The sequence below is a fragment of the Felis catus genome, chromosome E3 (genome assembly GCF_018350175.1).
Source record: "Felis catus isolate Fca126 chromosome E3, F.catus_Fca126_mat1.0, whole genome shotgun sequence".
Lineage (NCBI taxonomy): Eukaryota > Metazoa > Chordata > Mammalia > Carnivora > Felidae > Felis > Felis catus.
The window spans coordinates 40769345-40788811 of NC_058383.1; the positions used below are offsets into that span (position 1 = coordinate 40769345).

Sequence of the window (19467 nt, forward strand, 5' to 3'; positions counted from 1 at the left end):
CACACCGGGGGTACTCCACTCGGTCCCGTGTCAGCCGCAGGCAACCCCACCCACCCAAGAAGCAAAGCAGTGTTTCACAGGGCAACTCACCTGTGTTCGGTGTCCAGCAGCTCTGGGGGTTTAAGAGACAGGACTAGGCGTCCTGAGACTCGGCCCCAGCCCCGAGCCACTGGGACTATATCCCAGGGCTAGTTTCGTAACATTTGTGGGTCTGGAGATGGGGTAAAGCACCTGCCAAGGGAAGAGAAAGCCGGGTGGTGCAGGGTAGGTCCAGTGACATCCAAGGAAGAGGGGCTGGCCCAGGGCCCCGGCACCTCTGTCAGGACCCAGGAGGGCCAGAACTGGGCAGAACCGCACTGTGGAGCCAAGGAAAGGTCGGGCTGGACGCGGCACAGGGACAGGAGGACCCTGACCCCACCCCCCACGCACCAAGTAACAGCCACTCAAAAAGGGCAGTTTCTCGACTTTATTATTAGCCTGGAGCTCCTCCCTGCCAGCCCTAGGGGCTGGTCCCTGGGCACAGTGAGCAGGATTGAGGTCAGACAGTTTCAGCCCCTGGCAGCATGGGACAGCCGGGCCAAGGGGTCAGCAGGTGCAAAAGTCCAAATGCTGGCACTTCAGGTGTGGCCGGCGCCTGGCCGGGCTCAGGGTGGAGCATGGTCCGCCTCAGCAGTTCATCAGGGCGCCGCGGTCCTCTCCTGGCAGGGGTCCACCATGAGGCTCATTTGGGCCCTGCAGGGGAGCGGTTCCTTCCAAGGTGGCTAGGAGCAGTTAGTGATTCTGGCCAGGAACTGCTGCGCCCACCACTCGTCCAGGTCAATGGGCACGAAGTCTGCGGGCACAGTAGAAGGCTGGGCAGTGACGCTGCCTTCCAGGTCGGTCAGTGTCTCTCCCTGTGAGCTGACCACAAGCCCTTCACCCAGGCCCAAATGTAGCAAGCGCTAGGAAAAAGCGGGTCAAGTTCAAGCGCCCTCCCCAATCCCCTGGGGCTAGAACCCAGCAGGGCCCAGGTCAGGGTCAGAGGGAGTGGGGGGGACTCCCTGAGGGCAGGGGAGGGCTCACTCTGCAGCCGGGGGTTGGGGGTCTTCTCCACATACTGCACGGGCCTGGGCCCACTCTCGCCAGCTGGGCCACCACCCAGCTGCCGCTCCACTTGCTGCCACGCTGTGGGGAGAGGGCAGTCGGACTGAGCCAGGGCCCTGGCATCCTGTCTTCCGCCCAGAGCCTGGTGGCCACCCTGGACCCCAGCCCAGAACTGCAGCAGGCAGTCCCCTGGACGGTCATGGGACAAATAGAGAGTCGAGGAAGGGCCCGGCCCTCTGGCTACTCTGAGTCAGGTGGCAGTGCGGAAGAGGAACAGGGGCCCGAGCCACACCCTCGGGCCTCAACGCTACCTTCAGACACAAATCGGACGTTTTCCTCATGGGCCAGTGTATAGGTCTCTTGGGTCCCCTCAAGGGATGGAGATGTGACGGGGGGCCGCCGGCCATTCACCCGATTGAACACGAGCCTTGGCCCCGGGCTGTGGAGGGGGGAGGAGCCAGTCAGCAACTGTCCAGAGCCCAGGTGTTGCCCAGCAAAGCTCCAGGAGCAGGTTCAGGCCACACACCCCCACCCCGGGCCCGGGCCCAGCCCAGGCACTTCCTTGAACTTCAGGGCGGCTGCAGGGGTGGTCGAGGCCGCTCCCCACAGGCCCAAGCCCCCGGCAGCTCAGTTCACACCTGCGGTCCCCAGCCATGTCCCAGATCCCCAGCAGGGTTCCCTGCTCAAGGCACACAGGTGCTCTTTGTCCAAGGGTCTCTCGGGCACCCCTGCTGCCACCTGCATCCCGCCTCCCCAGGACGGGCCAGGCCTCCGGCAGCCCCTGTTCTGACCTAAGCTACTGCCGGGTCACTCTGTCCCAAGCACAATTCTCGGCCGTCTTCTTCCCCCACAAAAGCTTCTCCGTCTCACCATTACCCCCAGTGTGGGAGGAAGGACCCAAACAAGAAGGTGGTCTGAGCCCTTCCCTCTTCCTGGCCGCCCCAGGCTCCGTGGGGATGAGCCCTAAGTGATGGTCTGGCCGAAGACCACTGGGTCGGGAAGGTGTGACTACAACCCCAGCCCAACCCTGCAGGCCCCAGACCAGGCACCGCTGTTGCCCACAGGGGTGGGAATGTTGAGTGAAGAGGCGGTCCCCGGGAGCCCGGGGCTCAGCCTCCTGGGTGTGGGATGTCCAGGGAGCCACTGGGTCTGTCCCAGCCAGCAGGGCCCAGGGCGGTGATGGGCCGCTCCAGCTGGCGGCAGCTGGCCTGGCCCTGAACACACAAAGCCCAGGACGGGGCCGTGGAGGGGGCGGGGCCCGCACCTACAGCAGGAGGTGGGAGCCGGGAGTCCTGGGCTGCACGTGCCACTCCGCCAGGCACTCGCGGTCCCGCCGGCCTGCTCGCCTTCCTGGGCTCAGGTGCCCCACCGCCGCTCGGGGGTCCTCCTTGGCTGAGAGGGCCACTAAAATAAAGAGGAGGGTCTTGAGGGGCACCGGTCCCGCCAGCTCTGGGCCGGCAGGGTCTGGTGGCCCAAGAAAATGTAGAGGGGCGGGGCTCCTCCCAGGCCTGAGCTGCACCAGCCAGGGGGTGTGAAGGTTTGTCCTTGCCTCGGACAGCCCCTCGCCTGCCACCCCCGCCCCCACAAAGGCTGCTGGTTCCAGGAAAGTGGAGGCCGGACATCAAAAAGGGAATTGCAGCCATAGTCTGTGAATCACAGGGACCACGGTGGTGGCCTGACCAAGGCTGCGTAGGGGCCCGAGGGGCAGGCGCCCACCTGCCTGCTGCCTGGAGTCATTTACGTAAGGCCCCTCCACAGGCCTTCTGGTGAAAGGACACTGGCTCGAGCGTGCACCTGTAGACGAAGGCCACACCGTGCCTGCTCCCAAGGGTGGTGCCCCCAGGCATGCTCCAGTGCCCCTGCTCAGGCCTACCTGGGTATCTTGTCACATAGTCTCCTCTCCGACCCCTGAGGTCAACCGCCCACCCGTTTTCCAGCCCAGGGCCCCAGACTCGAGAGGGAAGTGACCCGCCCAAAGTCACATGCTGCGTATGGGTGGCAGTTTCAGGACTTAACTGCACACCTGTCTGACCTCAAAGCCCACAACTCAGTAAAACCCCCAGGCCGCCTCCCCCACCTGCTCACATGACCACAGGTGGTCACGCGGCGTCATATTATTTTCTTTCCAAGGACGGATATCGCCTCCACTGATGTTTTCTCTGCCGTCGGTCTCACGCTGGGAGCAAGAGCTCCTCAGAGGCACAGACCCACGTGGCCTGTTCACCACCACGGCCAGTGCCCAGACCCACGCCTGGCTGGAACCCCCGCCTGTATATTTCGCTGGTCAGACACCTGGCACACCTGTAGGGCACCAGGCGTAGAGGATGCGGCAGCGGCCCAGACACGCCCTCTCTCACCGGCCGGTCAGGGTGAGGGATGCTGGGGCAGTACAAAGGCACAGCAGAGAAAACAGGAACGCTGCAGCCGTTTGGAGGGGGGGCCCCTGAGAAGGTGCAGGAGAGGGGGTAGGGAGGACCCACAGGCTGCTTTGGCCTCCTGGCAGGGTCCTTCCAAGGCAACTGGGACTGGGGGCAGGGGCAGCTCCAAAAGAGGGAGTGATTTGGGAAGGGAGTGGGCCGGCCCAGCGAGCACACAGCGTGCCTCACTACTCCCTACATAAGCGGGACACTGAGGGACATGCTCCCTCAGGCCAGGCTGGTCGGCACCCCCCTGGCCCGGCAGGCTGCAGTGTGCCCAACTGGCTAGGGCCAGATGAGGACACAGGTGAGGCCTCCTGGGGGTGTGAAGGGCTCTATGCTGTCTGTCCCGTCTTCCTCCCTAGCACTTGCCAGCTGTGTCCCGGATGCGCCCTGGGCCAGCGACAACGGGCAGATGGTGGTAAGTTTCTCCAGGTGGAGCGCCTGGGCCACTTGGGTCCCAGACTGTCTGCCTGGGTGACCAGAGGTGGCTATATGCCTAGGTCTCGTTTATTCCTCTGGGCAGTAGGGGAGCTGTGAGGACCCAAGCTGAAATCACAAGGCAATATTATAGCTCAGCCTGGGTCCCAGGAGTCACCCTCCAAGGCCCCGTTCACCTGTCTCCCCACGACACACCTGTGGCTGGCCCAGAACGTTTTCATCACTAGGATCCAAGTGTCAACCGGACCCCAGCAGAAGGCCCCCCGGGGAAGAGTCTCGGCCCAGAAAGATCCCCACAGGATGCCCCCTCCAGGCAGGCGCCCGTCACCTGCACCCTCCTCAGCGATGCCACCTTGTTTATCTGCTGCCTGGACACACAGCCCTAGTGCAGGCGGCCTCGGGCCTCTGTGGGCCTAGAAGAAAGCCCAGGGCCCAGGAAATGCATAGAATAAGTGACACCACAGGCCCAGAGTCGAGACAAAAAAGTAAAAGGCTCAGCTCTGGGAGATGGAGAGGATCTGACCTTCAGGTCAAGGTCACGTGGAGGCCAAACTGACTGGGACTGCCATTCCTGTGGCCACAGGGGTTGTAGGCTGGCAAAACTGGTGATCATAAAAAGGCAGAAAACTGCAGCTTCCAGCAAGCCCTGACCATCTGTGGGAGGCCTCCCAGTGCCCAGCCAGGGTGTTGTGGGTGAAGGGTAGAGGAGAGCAGTGGCCTGGCAGGGCCAGAGGGAACCACGTGCACCCTCTCCCCTAGCCGGTTCCGCAAGGACGGGGCCAGCGCCAGGAGGCCTTCAGGGCCAGCACTCCCGGGGATATTTTGCTCTTGTCCTCCTGGGCAGCTCGCCTCAAACCTCGGCCTTGCCGCCCAAGGTCGCCCGGGGCATGTGAGTCAGCCGCGTGGAGCTCCTCCGATCCAGGAGCTGGTCAGCTTCCTCCCCACTCGGGGTCGCCAGGATCCCACAGGGCCAGCGCGGGAGAGGGGTTCATGCACACCCAGCCCAGCCCCTCCGACCCAGCCAGGTGCCAGGTGAGGTGGAGGCGCCGAGGTGCGGAAGCCAGAGCTGCCCGCGCGGGCGGGGTCGGATGCCCCGCCCCCGCGCCCTCCCGGGGCATGTGGCCGGGTCTCCGCAAACCTTCCCCAAGGTCACCCTCTCTGTGCCGCGGCGGCCGGCCCACGCGTCTCACCTCGACAGGGGCCAGGGGCCCGGGGGCTGCGCCCGCGGGGGCGATGGGGTCGGCGGCGCGGGCTGCCGGCATTTCAGGAGCTCGCCGAGCCTGCTCTCCACCTGCTGCTGCGAGGGACCTGCGGGCACGGGGCGCGTCAGCCGCCGCCGAGGCTGGGCGGTCACTGCGCGGACCCTCCCCCCGGCGGCCCTGCCCGCCCCCGGCCCCTCGCCCCACGCACCTGTGCGGCGCTGCGCGACCAGCTTGCTGGGCCCCTTGGTGATGGTGTACATGGTGCGGACGGGCAGCCAGCCCGCGCGCTCGCCCGGACGCACGCCCTGCCCTGCCCTCCGCCCGGGCTCGCACTCGGCGGGGGCCCAGGGCGCGGCCCCTTTAACCGGCGGCCGGGCGCGGCGGGGAGGGGGCGGGCCGCTACACGCCCCCGGCCCTTAAAGGGCCCGCGCGTACCGGTCGGCCTCGGGGCACGCGGCGGAGGTCGGGCCGTTGGGAGGCCGGCCGGGGCCGCAGTAACCAGCGCCCCACCCCGCATGGCCTAAGGCCAAGGCAGAGGAAGCGTTCTGAGGCCTGGGACGGCCTTCGGCCGCCTGAAGGCCAGGTGAGCCGCGGGGGAGGCGGGGGCGTTGGCAGGCGCTGGGAACCGCTCTGTGTGGACCCTGGAACCAAGGCTTGCCCCCACTCCTGTCGGGGAGCTTCGGCCAAGGTGCCTGCGTGGGCCTGGGCCAGTATCAGGGGGCATTCTGGGCCTGTGTCTTGGGACTGCTGGGCCAGAGACCAGAAAAAGTGGGTCTGCCCCCTGGGTTTGGGCAGAGACCCAACGCCCTGGGAATCTCCCTTCCACTCCAGGGGACAGGAATACTGGGTGCACTCCATTTCCTGACTCAGCCTCCCATGCCAGGGTCCCCACCCAGGTTCAGGGAGGGGAGGCCCCTTATAGACTGGGACCAGTGTGAGGGTGATATCCTGGGGAGAGAGAAGGTGGGTGAGGACGCCCGGTTTGCCTGTTTAACTCCAACTGGAAGGGAGCAGTTACCTCCCACTCCCGCCCTCTTGGAGGCATAGAGGTCCCCCTCCAGAGCTGCCTGGGGACCAGGCCTGCCTGGAATGTAGGGGCCAGGTGGCCTCCCACCCGCGGGCTTCCTTCGTTCTAGCTCACAGGCTGCTCCGAGCTCCTCAGGTTGAGGCCGGGGAACCAGGGCACTCTGGAGCCTGTGAGCCTGAGGACCTGGTGGGCTCAGCATAAGGCTCCCCTCATCCTCCATTTGGTTGAATTCAATCCTTAACATCCCCCCACCCAAGAAAACACTCTGTCCAGAGTTGTCCAGGGGTCTTGGAATCCACCCCCGAGGCTTGTGTGGCTCCCACGGGGCTCCTACACTGTTCCCACAAGTATTTGAGGAGGCTGAATGCAGCAGGCACCAGGGCCTGGGGAGTCCAATGGGGCAATGTCTCAGTCCGGGAGCTGCCACCAGAGGGGCAGTGGCCCTGGAGCAAATGCAGCCCCACTTTCCCTACACTTCCCCTTCAGAGCAGGGCTGAAACAGGCAGAGAGCACAACATGGGGAGTGGGAACTGTGAGGGGTTAGCTCCAGTGGGGGGGGGGGTAGTGACAGCAGGAGGAAGGCACCTGTAGGGAGCAGGGCTGGTCTCCCCCAGAGATGTCAGCTCAGCCTCGCTGCCCCCAGGACACACCCTAGCTTGGGATGGAGCCTGGGGAGCTGAAGTTTCTGTCCCCAGACTCACTCCCCTTCCCCTAGACTACACTGTCCTTGAAGGCAAGTTGGCTGGGAACCCCCTGCAAGGGGCCGGTAACATGGCCTTTGGTGGAGAAGCTGGGATGCCATCCCCAAGCTGGAGAGGGGCAGCTAGACAGAGGGGTGGGGCCTCACCCAGCATGCAGAACCGCGGCCACCAGCAGCTGGAACCATCTTCCTATAGGGCCTTTGGAGTGAGCAGACACTTTTACCTTGGACTTGGCTTCTAGAAGCATGAGAAACTATTTTACTGTTGTTTTAAGCCACCCAGCTTGGGGTGATTTGTTACGCTGGCTCCAGGAAGCCAAGGGAAGGGAAGCAGTGATAAGGAAATAGGAAGTGCAGGGAGGGGGGGCAGGGCTGGGGAGGAAGCGTGCACCCCCATCGGGGTGGGCAGCAGGGCAGGGGATGTCTTGTTTGCTCATGGCTCTCTGGGCACTGGAGATTCTATCATGTGGATAAACACTCATTTGGAAAGGTGCCCCGTGCCACAGAAACTTCCACACAGTGGGTGAGAAGCTCAAGAGGGCTGCCTGGGAGCCGAATTCCACCTCAGGACACAAAACCTCAGGAGGCCCCACGGAGCACAGGCCATGGGGTGGGGCGGCGGGGGATGATGTGGGAACCAAAGGCAAAGGAAAAATGAAATTTCCTTACAATTTACAGCCCATTGACAAGTCCTTGAAACTGGCAGAGTGACCTTCCTCTGGGAGCTCAGCTGCCTCCATGATGACGCTTTGCTAAGGGCAAAAGGCAACCTTAGCCTGACACCCCCGATGCTATAAGTCTACTTTAACATGTAAAAATTCCTTTGGAAACTTCCCTTGTCTTTTCCTGCCCACGATACATGTTGGCAACCACACTCCAAGCTTATGGCCTGCTGATCTACACCTGAAGGGTTTCATGACTAGGATTTATTGGACAGTAGTAATGACCCTTTCCTAACAACAGCTGGCCCCCTCGAGGGCCTGGAAACCTTGCTTCCAAAATTTCTTAGAGACTTCTACTATCTCTAAGCCCCTCCCAACTTGAAAGTACATAATCCATCGCTCCTCACGACCCCAGTGCAGCTCTTTGTGCCCACATTTCCTATTCCCGTGTTTTAATAAAACCACCTTTTTGCACCAAAACACATCTCAAGAATTCCTTCTTGACTGTCAGTGCCGAACCGCAACATTTTCTACGTCAGGGGACACTTCCAGGGGTCCACCGTTCAGCATTTGCTGGGGGGCCTGGATCCTCCCAGAGTCACATCCACGTGACACACATCCATGACTTTCCAGAAAGTGTGCGTTCACAAGTGTGCACACCAGCCTTCACAGGCATGTGCACGTGTTCACCCACACAACGCAGGAAAGGCTGCAGGTCTGCCTTCTCCAGGTCAGAGCCTGGTGAGCGCCCAGTGCAGGGGGTAGCTCACATGGCGTCCAGCCCGGAATGACAAATATGGCAGGCGGGTATCAACCTAAGGTCAAGTACTGTTGAAAGGAAGACTTTGCTGGGCATTTGGACAGCTTCTGAAGCAGGGCCATAGGGCATGGAGGAAGCAGGGACACCGGTCAGTCAGGTTCCCCGTCCCAAGAGAACATCTGGTGTAAAAGAAAGCAACGTTTTCTGCACTTTGAACACTTTAGACACCAAGTGTGTGGGTTTTCCTCGCCAAGCAGTTCTCTGCAGACGTCGACCGGGTGTCCTACAACTTAACTCAATTCTGACACTCTTATCCGGCATTATGCAGACCCCCGGGGCTGAGGGCCCAGTCCCACGAGACCACCCCCTCTTCCGGTGCCAGTCACAAATCCAGGTTGTAACCTGTGCCTCTGATCCATCAACTCTAACTCCGGTCAGGGTTCTCACCCCCCCCCCCCTTCTCAGCCTCCATAATTTGCTAGAATGGCTCACAGAACTCAGGGAAACCGTCACTCATGTTTACTGGTCCATCGTCAAGGATAGGACTCTTGGGAACAGGGATGGAAGAGACACACAGGGCAAGGGGTGGGGAGGAGGCTGGGAGCCTCCAGGCCCTGCGGGGGCGCGCCACCCTCCCGGCAACTCCGTGTGTCTGTTGACCTGCCTGGAGGCTCCCGAGCCCCTTTCCTTGGGGTCTTTGTGGAGACCCCGTGACACAGGTGTGGTTGATGAGATCATCGGTCCTGGGTGATCAGCTCGGTCTCCCACCTGCTAATCACAGGTTGGGTCCTCCGAACACCAGCCCCCAAGGCCCAAGGGTCACCTGCTTGGTGGGAACCCAGGTAAGGTTGAAAGGGGCTTGTCATGCACAAACAGCAGTCTCCTCTCCGCGCCCACACATGGAAGGACAAGGAAAATGCAGAGTACACCCAACGTGGCTGGAGGCAAAAGCGCATTCAGGAAAGGAAAGCCGGGGCTGTGAAATGGTGGTCACGTGCAGAATGCCAGCAGAGCTGCCTGGCCCAGGGGGCCTGTCCAGAATGGCCAGCCCCACACCACTTCCCCAGCCTAAGCTGCAAGACTGCCATCCTCCCCTGACGAAACCCACATCTCGGCCCCTCCACGACAATCCCAGGTTAAAGCCCGGGTCAGGGCCACCATCTGAGCTCTGGCCAGAGTGACGTCGGGTTTGGGGATCTCACTCGTGAGAAGCTGCCCACCAAAGATAAAATGGCCGGCTGCAGAACAGGGTCCCTAGGAGACACGGGCCCCAAGCCGTCAACGGGGAAAACACCTTGGACACAACAAATAGGGCTCCGACCCCCTCACAACGTCCGGGGACCCTGGACTAGCGCTGCTCAGGTCAGCCTCACCGGAAAAGCCCCGAGCAGCACAGGACCGCGGGGCCGGCGGCTAGGACCGCCCCGCTCGCCCGCGGCCCCGCCCGCAGGGAGCCCCGCCCACGAGGAGCCCCGCCCCGGCCCCGCCCCACCGAACGCCCGCGGTTGCCATGGTTTCCACGGCGCCGGCGCGAATCCGGGCCTCAAGCCAGCCTCCCTTAGGCCCCTCGTTCCTCTCTAGCGCTGGGCGCCCAAGCGACGCCGCGAGATCCCCCAGCACGCGGACCCCGCCAAGATCGGTGCTCCCACCGCGGCTGCCGGCTGCAGTGCGCAGGGGCCGGCCTCCCCCGAGGCACCGCGCATGCACCGTAGTACTTCTGCGCGAGGAGAGGGTGCGTCACCATCTCTTAAGACTCGCGGGTAGAAAGCTTGACAACGGCGCCGCTGGTGTAGTGGTATCATGCAAGATTCCCATTCTTGCGACCCGGGTTCGATTCCCGGGCGGCGCAAGTGTTCGTTTTAGTTTTTCCCCTATCTCGACTAGACGGACTCGCTGACGACTGCAATTTCAAAAGAAAATCAGAACCGGGGAAGCACCAATTCTAGTGCAGCGCGAACGAGACGATTTCAGAGAACAAGAGCTTTGAAAATGCCAGAGCGGCCACGGACACCGGGGCGCTGAGCTGATGGTCACCTGTAAACCAGTGACCCCCAACTCAGTGCCCAGTCCCCTCTGCTTGACTGCCGCTCCCGGTGCGACTCCCGCGGCTGCGGGCCCCTTAACGCGCTGCGCGCCTCCTCCTGGGAATTGTAGTCTTTGGGGAGGCCGGACCACAGCTCCCGGCAGGGTTCGCGGCGACGGACTACGGCTCCCGGCGGGCCTCGCGGCGACGGACTACGGCGACCCGCGGGCCGGCTGAGCTGCTGCGATGCTGGTGGCTGCGGCCGCAGAGCGGAACAAGGAGCCTATCCTGCGTGTGCTGCGGCAGTACATGGACCCGGCCCAGCGCGGCGTTCGAGTGCTCGAGGTGGCCTCTGGCTCCGGCCAACACACGGCCCACTTCGCGCGGGCCTTCCCCCACGCCGAGTGGCAGCCGTCCGACGTGGACCAGCGCTGTCTGGACAGGTGCGGAAGGGCTCCCGGAAGGCCGGGTCCCGGCTGGTGAAAGTGGGCGGGAAGCAAGGGCAGGTGGAGCGGGACCTGTCCCGCTATCTAGACTCCTCACGCCATCCAGACCCCTCGAAGGTCCCCCAACCAGGTGCTGCCCTTCCACAGCATCTCGGCCACCACTCAGGCTCAGGGCCTGTCCAACGTGAAGGCCCCGCTGTACCTGGACGTGACCTGGGATTGGGAGCATTGGGGCGGGATCCTTCCCCAGTCGCTGGACCTGCTGCTCTGCATCAACATGATCCACATCAGCCCCCTCAACTGCACCGAGGTCTGTGGGAGGTCTGTGGGCCATGCAACACCCCTCCTAACCCTAACCCTAACCCTAACCCTAACCCTAACCCTAACCCTAACCCTAACCCGGTGCAGCAGGAGGGAGCAGGGCGGCGGTCTGCCCCACGTCTCAGATGGGGCACTGAGGACTCTTTCAGGTGTGTGGGGGAGAGAACGCTCTTCAGCGGTGCCCTGTTTTCTCACTCCCCAGGGGCTCTTCAGAGCAGCAGGACACCTGCTCAAACCCAAGGCGCTGCTGATCACCTATGGGGTTAGTGTCCCTGCCGGAGATGGTGGGCCTCACCTGGCAGGCCAGTCCTGACCCCGATCCCAGCCAGTCTATGCTGAGCTCTCCTTTCTGGACTCTCTCATTTTGGTTTCGGTATTTTCGGTTGCTTTCTCCCACCACTGCTTGTCACCGTTAAGCCCCACCCGGTGTCTTTTTTCTCGAACTCTCTCCTGGTCACCTGCCAGGCTCCCTGCAACCCCTTGGCTCACCAGCTGGTCCTCAGCTGTCCCCCATCTTGGGGGCAGGGAGGGCTGTGTTCTTTTCTTTGTCTGAGTGCCAGCATGCCAGCCTGCCTGTTTGCTGAGGAATGGCTGACCCTGTGTCTGTGGGTGGCTGGCAGAGCTGTCTTCCCGTCTCCACAGCCTTATGCCATCAATGGGAAGATCACTCCGCAGAGTAACGTGGACTTTGATCTCACTCTTAGATGCAGGTCAGAGCTGGATAGGTGGGGGGCCTGGCTGGGAGGGCAGGTGGGCTGGGTGACACCCCCTAGCCACAACTCCACCTTCTCCCCTACCTCCTTCCCACTGCAGGAACCCTGAGTGGGGGCTGCGGGACACAGCCCTTCTGGAGGACCTGGGCCAAGCCAGTGGCCTGCTTCTGGAGAGGATGGTAGGTGGGAAGGGCTGGGGGCACAGGTGACCTCCCTGGGGACCAGGGGCAGCTGCTCCAGCCGAAACATCTTCTCTAGGTGGACATGCCGGCCAACAATAAGTGCCTGATATTCCGGAAAGAGTAACTTTCTCCTGCATGTTTCTGTCTCCACCAAGACCCGTTCTGGAATAAACCCAGATGCCAGCCCCTGCCTCCCAGGGCTGGGCCCTGGGGGCTGCCCTTGCTTGGTCTGGGGGCTCTTGGCTGGTGGCCGCTGGGCTGCTTAGAACCTGGGAATAAAGTGTTTCTTGCTGCTCATTGCTGATGTTAGCCGCGCCTGCTCCTGGGAGCATTTCTGGCGGTGCTGGGTGGGCAGGCTGTTGTCTCCAGGGGCTCTGTACTAGGGGTAGGAGGGGTCTGGCCTGTGGAGTCAGGGCTCGGGGGCATCCCGGACCGTGTTGCTCTGCCCCGGCAGCAGAGGAAGGAGGGAGAGCTCAGGGACTGCCGAGGCGGGACTGAGCTGGCTGCCTGGCTCTGCTGCCAAGAGAGGAGGTGCCCATCTCGGGCTGGTCACGGCCTGTGCTCCTGCAGGGACATGGGAGGTTCCCGAGGAGCCAGCGCTCCCTCGGGCAGCGGGTTACCAGCCGGAAGGCAGGCTGAGTGGGGTGAGGGTCCCACCAGGAGGTCCGGCACCCGCAGGCCATGAGGTCAGGCTTTTATTCAGCAGGACAGGAAGGCAGGGTGGGCAGACACTGGGGCGGGGGGCGGGGGGCGGCTAGTCCTGGAAGCGGTTCAGCAGCTCACAGGCCTTCTTCTCGAGCAGCTCTGAGATCTTTTTGACACGCTTCTCGCTCGCCGTGCGGACGTAGCTGCCAGCGTCCAGCACGGCCACGCCGTCTCGCACCTCGCCCATGATGACCAGGGGGCCGTCGCCAGCTGTCACGTTGGGGCAGGGGCAGGTCCAGTCCATGCCACTCAGCGTCACCTCCAGGTACTTGGTGCCCAAGAACCTGAGGCCCATCTTGTCATCCTTGAGCACCTCGTCCAGGGCCACGCGGGCGATGCCGCCGCCCCCCACCTCGGGCTCCTCCAGCACCTCGGTGAGCCTCCCCACGATGGCGAAGTCACTGCGGCACAGACTCAGCGCCAGCTTGCTCCGCAGGCGGCAGGCCCGGCAGGGCGGCGTGCGCGGCACGGGGCAGGCGTCCTCACAGCTCGCACGGCTCTCGAAGTTGTTGCCGTTGCCCTCGCAGCCGCCGTAGACGAAGGGGTGGCACTGCCGCAGCAGCGGGCTGTAGGCCCAGCGGGGCTCCCAGCCCTGGCAGCGGCCCTGCACGGCCGGCAGCACGCAGGCGTCGCTGGGGCCGCGGGCGCAGGCCTGCTGGCACGCCTCGTAGGTCTCGAAGCCCCGGCCACCGCCCTCGCAGCCGCAGGCGGGGAAGGTCATGCAGCCCCCGCGCTGGGGGTCGTACTGCCAGAGGACCAGGCCGGAGGGGGCGCCGGTGCAGGCCTGCGCGGCGGGCAGGCACTCGGCCGGGTCAGGGGGGGTGGGCGCCGCGTCCCCGGCCGGCTCCCGCCGGACCACCGACAGTGGGAAGTCGGCCCGCAGCAGGCCCGCGGCGTTGCGTGCGGTGCACGTGTAGAGGCCGGCGTCCTCGGGCCGGGCGTTGTAGAGCACCAGCTGCCCGACGCTGGTGACCACCACGTTGCCGTACATCTGGTCGGGCCGCATGATGAGGGTCTCGCGCCGGTTGCTCTGCTTCTCCCAGGTCACGGCCGGTGGCGGGCGGCCGCTGACCTCGCAGTGGAGGCTGGCCGTGCCCCCCACGAACACGGCCTGCGGGGCGGGGCTGCTGTAGAGGGCGGGTGGCGTCGGGGCATCCCCGGGCGTGGGGCGGGCCGTGGTCTCGGGTGGGCCGGGGCTGCTGGGCGGCCAGCTGAGGACGTGCTTGCAGGGCACCACGTGCAGGCGGAGGCCGCGCAGGCAGGCCTCTGCGTCCATGTAGCAGCGGTTGTAGTAGGTGAGGCCGTCGGAGGCACAGGTGAAGCTGGGCTCCTTCTCGCAGCGGTCACGGCAGCGGCACACGGGCTGCCCGTCCCAGATGTCACAGTCGGAGCCCTGCTGTGCGCACGTGAAGCCCTCACAGGAGGCCGGCGGCGTGGGCACATCAGGGCCGCCGTCAGGGAAGCGGGCCGCCACGCAGCTCCGCAGCCCACACACGTTGGCGCAGCACTTCTCGGAGGCCTGGCAGTCCTGGGGGGCGGGGGGGGGGGCGGGGGCAGCTCAGCGGGGACCCTAGCTCTGCCTGGCAGCCTGTCCAGAGGGAGGGGGGCCGAGCTCCTGCTGCCCCTCCCAGACCTGTCTCCCCCGTGGGAAGCTGAGCGCGTCTGCGGAAGTTTCCCTCCTGTTCTCTAGAGTGAGCCACAGCTGCCCGCTGTCTAGGGGGCTGTCACAGGTGTTGTCTCCCTGAGCCTCACTGCATCCTCAGACATTCCCCCTACGAGGCAGGTTTCACCACAGAAACGAGGAAACCGAGGCCCAGGGCGGGGCGTGCACAACGTGCTCAAGGCCACTGCAGGGCTGCAGGGCAGAGGTCCCGCATGGCCCCCTGCCTTTCTGGCTTGCTGGTCCCAGGGTGCGGGCAGGTGGGTTCGGGGAGTGAGGAGGGGGCTCTTAATCTTCAGACACATGAAGGCGCAGACTGGGGGTGTTCCCTGGGACCCTCGTATGTGCAGCAGCCCAAAACCAGCAGCAGAGTGTGGGGAGCCTGAGGATTGGGGCCCAGGATTGGGAGGGGCCGCAGTGCAGCTGCTGGGTTCCCCCTCTGTGGGCAAGGCCTGGGTGCAGGGGTAGGGTCTGACCAAGCCGCCAAGATGCCCTGAGCCCCCCACCCCCACCCCCAACGAGGGCCGGCGGGGGTGGTGCCTCTGCTTACCTGGTCCCCGATGCACTCACGCTCACAGGTGCTCTGGGCATCCACCCACAGGTTGGGGCTGAGCTGGTTGGGGCACACGCCTGGGTGGCTCCGGGGTCCTGGCGGCAGGCTGGCCCCCAAGGTCAGCCCAACCACGAGGAGCGGCAGCAGGAGTGGCCTCGGGGCCAGCATGGGGACCGCCAGGACAGGGGGTGGGGGATGTGACCACCAGTCCCTCCTCAGGCCCTGCCCAGCCTCCTCCCTGAAGGCATCTGCCTCCCCAGGCCTGTGGTCGCTGCCCCTGCCCTCCAGCCCCCAGCTGATCCTGGGGCTCTCCCCTCACCCCCAAGGTCTAAGCCCACAGCAGATGCTTCGTCTCAACACCCCAGTTCGAGGGGCTGGGTAGGTTCCGGGCCTCTCCCAGCTCTGAGTCTGTGCGTGCGGCGCCAGCCCCTCCCCTGCCTGGCCCCTCTGTGGTCAGCGCAGGGCAGGGGGTGGGGAGGGGAGGAGAGCTGGGGAGGGGCCGAGGCCCAGGAGCACAGAAGACACTGGCCGCGAGGGTCACCAAGGGGCGGAGAAGGGCCAGAGAAGGGCTGGCTGCGGCGGGAGGGGAGGGGAGGGGACACTGTAACTGGAGCCCCTCCTCCCTCTGGGCGCTGGGCTTCGGATGGAAGGGCCCTGGGATCAAAGCTGCCTCTCAGACCCTCCCAGCCCAGGTCAGGGGAGGGGGCCAGGCTGGCCAACCCCCTCCGGCTCTCCAACCTGCCCCAGCTGTCCAGGGCCTGGGTCTCCCCCAAGCAGGCCCAGGCCAGCCCCTTCCTTAGATTTATTTCTTCTAGACAAGACAGAGGCACAGGGGTACCGTGTTCAGCCCAGCAATGAGTAAGCATTCTGTTCCTTCCCAGGAAAAACTCCACAACCTTCTCCTGGGAGAAGGGTCACGACCTGCCGACAGGTCTCGGGGTCAAATTGAAACCCTTTCTAAAGTTAGTGGTGAGGTCCCTGAAGCACAGGGGTGCACAGTGAGCTCGGCCTGGGCCTTTCCATGGTGACCCTCAGCAGATGAGGGTTGGGGGAGGCCAATGCAGGGCTGGACTTTGCCCCCGCCCCCAGGATGGCCCTGGTCCAGGCTCTTCCACAACTGGACAAGGCTCATGCCACCGAAGTGAGGTCCCGGGACGACCAGCAGGGAGGGAACTGTGTGCCTCCAGTATGGCCCCCAGTCGCACAGGCAGCAAACACTGCAAACATGGCTGGTGAGAGCGAGGCACTGAGTGTATCTACTTGGACGGACTTGAATTTCGGTGGTTGTGGCCCCATGTGGGGCCAGTCCCTAGAGGCCAAGGCCACCTAAAAAGCACCCTGGAAATGGGGGGGGGGGCGGTCTCCTGGGAGCTGCACAAGCGCCTGGGAGGAGGAGCCTTCCCTCAGACGGGTACGGAAGCCCCTCCCTGGCAGGGCTGGCAGGGAGAGCTAATGCAGCAAAACAGGACAAAGCCGCTGGAACCCGCCCTCCCAAACCCTTCCCCAGGGTCTGGGGCCCCACGAGCATCTGCTCTGAGATGGGATGGAAAACATCCCATGACCCCACGTCTGACCTTATGACCTAGGAGGCAGAGTAATAAAAGCCGTGTCTGGTCAGCGTGAGACCGGAAGATGGCCCAGATACGGAGAATGCATCCTGGGGGACTGTGGGCACGGGGTCCAGGATGGTCCCTCAGAGCTGCGGTCAGAGGCCTGGGTCCCCGAGCGTGGGGCTGCCAGGTTCAGAGTGATCGTTCCCAACCCACCAGTGCCCACCACAGCCCTGGACTGAGCCTCACGCACTGTCGCCTGGTGGCTTTCCCAGCGAGGGCGCCAACTCCAGGCCTGGGTAGTGCCGTGCTGAGCGCTGGCAGGTGGTGATCCCGAGTCATCCGCTGCATCCCTGGCTCTGTGCCCACCACCCTCGCAGGCAGCGGAGCGAACTCGGCAGTTAGGCCCTGGACCCACGGACATCGAGGGTGTTCCTACCCTCGGAGGCAGCGCGGCACAGAGCGTCTCTGTTGCACCCGTCCGGCCCACCAGGAAAGGCAGTGCAGCCACGCTCAGCCCTCACAGCCAGACGCGCACCAGCCGTCCAGGCCAGGCGTGGAGGGGGTGTCAACGAAGCGGCACCGGACCCACCCTGCCACGTCACACCCACCACTTGGCCAGTTAAAACCAGAGGCTTTAATTTCTATAAAACGCAGCCTGAAAATCAGAGCTGAATTAGGTTTACTGTACAAAGAAACAAAAACCGTCCAAAATGAGCACAGGAATGGTGTGTCAGCAGCGAAAAGTAGTGTTGATAAGGTGAACGTAGGACTGTCCACGTCCTCAAAACAGTCTGTGTGACGGGGTTCAAAGTCCGAAGAAAGGGGCCTGACAGGCAAGACAGGATGGGTGTGGCCTCCTCTGCCTGACCCTGCTGAGGCCAGGCCTCACACGGGGACCCTGGGTGCCCCTGCACACCCGGGCCACGGCCCCCACCCTGCCTCCCAGACACCCAGGACAGGAGAGTCCCAGAGCCCAGGATGGGGCCGTGAGTAGGAGGTAGAGCTGAGCACCAGTGTGACCCGGTGGCCGTGTCACCAACCAGGTGGCAGGAGGAGCCTGGCTGGCTGGCGGGTTCTCCAGGAGAGGCTCGGTGACTCTGCTGCCGGCACCACTCCAGGCAGCATCACTAAGAAAATCTGGGTCAGAACGGTTCTGGTGACGTGTGACCCCGAGGGGTGATGCCAGGCCAGGAGCAGCTGTGGGGTCACACCCGAGGCCAGCAGATGGAAGGTGGCAAGAGTGGAGGCCAGGTGCCCCAGGAGACAAACAGGCAGGTCTGTCCAGACCCGCAGAGCACCTGACAGCCCCCCTGAGGATCTCGGCGTCTTCACACGGGAGATGCTGAGCCGGTTTCATGGAGCAACAGACAGAGATATGACCGGAAGGGAAGGTGCAGAGTCAAGGGGGAGGCTGTTTGCCCCCACACGTGGAGGGACACGGGGGGAGTGCATCCCACTATCCCCTCTGAGAAGCCCCAACATTCCCCTGGGGAACCTAGGAAATTGCCCCCAGCTCTGAGCCCATCTGAGACGCGCAGGATGTCACCCAGGAAGGTGTGGCCGCACCATTCAGACCTCTGCCCAGCCCCTTGGGGGGGCACAAGGAGCCCCGTACTCAGGCTGGCGGAGGCAGCCACGGGGCCTAGAGCCCTGCCCAAAGCTCCCACCTGTACCCTATGGTCTCTGCACAGCCCACACCCCACGTGAAGTGTCTGAACTCAAAGGGTGAAGTCTTGGGGGTTCCTCCTCGTCTTTGCCTCAAATCCCCTCCCTCTCCCAAGGTCCCGAAGCTTGACCCCACAGCTGACAGGGGCTCACGTGTGGCTGCACCAAAGGCCTCCCTGCCCATCCTTTAAAAATGTACAGAAAGGTGAACATCTTCCACATAAATAAGAAAGGGAGCCAGGCCTCCTGGGTCCCCAAGGACCGCCCCGCCCCCTTGAGGCCGGGCCGGGCAGAGCTGCCTCCCGGGCACTTCCCAGCCGCATGGCACTGCAGGGTCCCGGGCTTGTTCCGCCAAGATCCCCGCAGCTCTCTCCGGTCCCGCGGAGCTTCTCTGGCCCAGACCACTGCCCGCGCAGTGAGCCCCCACGCTTCCCAGGAGGCGGTGAGGTCAAAGCCTTCCCTGCACACAGCGCCAGGCCCAGCGCCCGGCCAGAGACGCTCCCCAAGCGTGAGCCCTCCCGGAGCGAACTGGACGGGGTGGCACCCGGCCCGTCCTGCTAGGAGATCTTGCAGTTGCTCCTTGAGCAGTTCTGGGGCGGGCTCTGCGGGGGGCGGATGGACTTGGACCTCTTGAGACTGTTGCCCTTGCTGCTGCCCCCGCCTGCCCCACTGGCCAGCGAGTAGGAGCGCCCGTGCATCATGACGGCGTTCATGCCATTGGCCATCGAGAAGGACTTGAGATGGCTCTTGATGGTGACCGGCAGCGGGAGCTTGTCGATGAGGTGCACCGGGGTGCAGGAGACGATGGCCCGGCAGCACAGGTCCTGCAGGCTGAACACTACGGATGGGGGCGGGGGAGGGAAAGGTCAGGCGGTGGGGTGCAGAGGTCCGCAAAGCTCAGGCTTGCCCTGCTCGGGACCCTGGACGCCCACCACTCCACAGCCCAGCTGCCGGTGTCCCGTTCCCGACTTCTCCCTGGAGCCGCACGCAGAGAGGTGCCCTGGGAGACCCCGCTTCCAAGGGTCGCCAGCCCTGCCCTGGGGCCTAACGGGAGATGGAGGCCTCCAGCCAGCCCTGGCCCTTCTGGCAGCTGGGGTGGGACGGGGCTGAGGGACGGGGGAGCGCACAGCCAGGATCCTCATGGGTCAGCTCCAGGAGGGGAGGCTTCGAGCCAGTCTCCTGTTCGCTCCAGGGCACAGTCCACAGCACTCCCTCCCAGCACCGAGGCGCAGACCCTTGCACAGCGCCGGGACCCCACACAGAGCAGACACGGGGCGCAGGCTAACTTAGCTTCCAGGTGTCAGGGAAGCAGCGGGGACCTTGCTTCCCCTCCAACCCGGGGAGGCCGGCCCCT

General features: G+C 64.1%; 4 protein-coding genes and 1 non-coding gene across 10 annotated transcripts in view; 2 read left to right on the forward strand and 3 right to left on the reverse strand.

Annotated features, from left to right (window-relative positions):
- Positions 1 to 451: 451 nt before the first annotated feature.
- MCRIP2 (MAPK regulated corepressor interacting protein 2) lies at positions 452 to 6692 on the reverse strand. Of its 3 annotated transcripts, none has more exons than XM_023246490.2 (5): positions 5352 to 6692; positions 5132 to 5249; positions 2348 to 2487; positions 1063 to 1164; positions 452 to 832 (listed from the first exon to the last, which is right to left on the reverse strand). In XM_023246490.2, the coding sequence occupies exons 1-5, from the start codon at positions 5401 to 5403 to the stop codon at positions 762 to 764; spliced, it is 483 nt and encodes a 160-aa protein (XP_023102258.1). In that variant the 5' UTR covers positions 5404 to 6692; the 3' UTR covers positions 452 to 761. The 3 variants fall into 3 exon arrangements, with proteins under 3 accessions (XP_023102258.1, XP_023102259.1, XP_023102261.1); XM_023246491.2 differs by lacking the exon at positions 2348 to 2487 and adding an exon at positions 1395 to 1522 and having other exon boundaries at positions 5352 to 5579; XM_023246493.2 differs by lacking the exons at positions 1063 to 1164; positions 2348 to 2487 and adding an exon at positions 1395 to 1522 and having other exon boundaries at positions 5352 to 5606.
- Positions 6693 to 10070: 3378 nt separating this feature from the next.
- Positions 10071 to 10141, forward strand: TRNAG-CCC. Its single transcript has one exon. It is a non-coding gene; the product is annotated as a tRNA-Gly (tRNA).
- A 355-nt stretch (positions 10142 to 10496) lies between these two features.
- METTL26 (methyltransferase like 26) lies at positions 10497 to 12274 on the forward strand. The gene is made up of 6 exons (XM_003998965.6): positions 10497 to 10758; positions 10909 to 11071; positions 11285 to 11344; positions 11725 to 11792; positions 11896 to 11974; positions 12054 to 12274. Exons 1-6 carry the CDS (start codon positions 10562 to 10564, stop codon positions 12099 to 12101), a joined length of 615 nt encoding a protein of 204 aa, XP_003999014.1. The 5' UTR covers positions 10497 to 10561; the 3' UTR covers positions 12102 to 12274.
- Positions 12275 to 12657: 383 nt separating this feature from the next.
- WFIKKN1 (WAP, follistatin/kazal, immunoglobulin, kunitz and netrin domain containing 1) lies at positions 12658 to 16914 on the reverse strand. The gene is made up of 2 exons (XM_023247043.2): positions 14893 to 16914; positions 12658 to 14210 (listed from the first exon to the last, which is right to left on the reverse strand). Exons 1-2 carry the CDS (start codon positions 15061 to 15063, stop codon positions 12732 to 12734), a joined length of 1650 nt encoding a protein of 549 aa, XP_023102811.1. The 5' UTR covers positions 15064 to 16914; the 3' UTR covers positions 12658 to 12731.
- Positions 16915 to 17063: 149 nt separating this feature from the next.
- Positions 17064 to 19467, reverse strand: part of RAB40C (RAB40C, member RAS oncogene family) — a 29158-nt gene continuing 26754 nt past the window's right edge. For all 4 annotated transcript variants that reach the window (XM_011290749.4, XM_011290748.4, XM_023247044.2 and 1 more), the window contains one exon: positions 17064 to 18951. In XM_011290749.4, the coding sequence (XP_011289051.1) occupies positions 18671 to 18951 (281 nt within the window). In that variant the 3' untranslated portion in view covers positions 17064 to 18670. The remainder of the gene's footprint in view (positions 18952 to 19467) is intronic.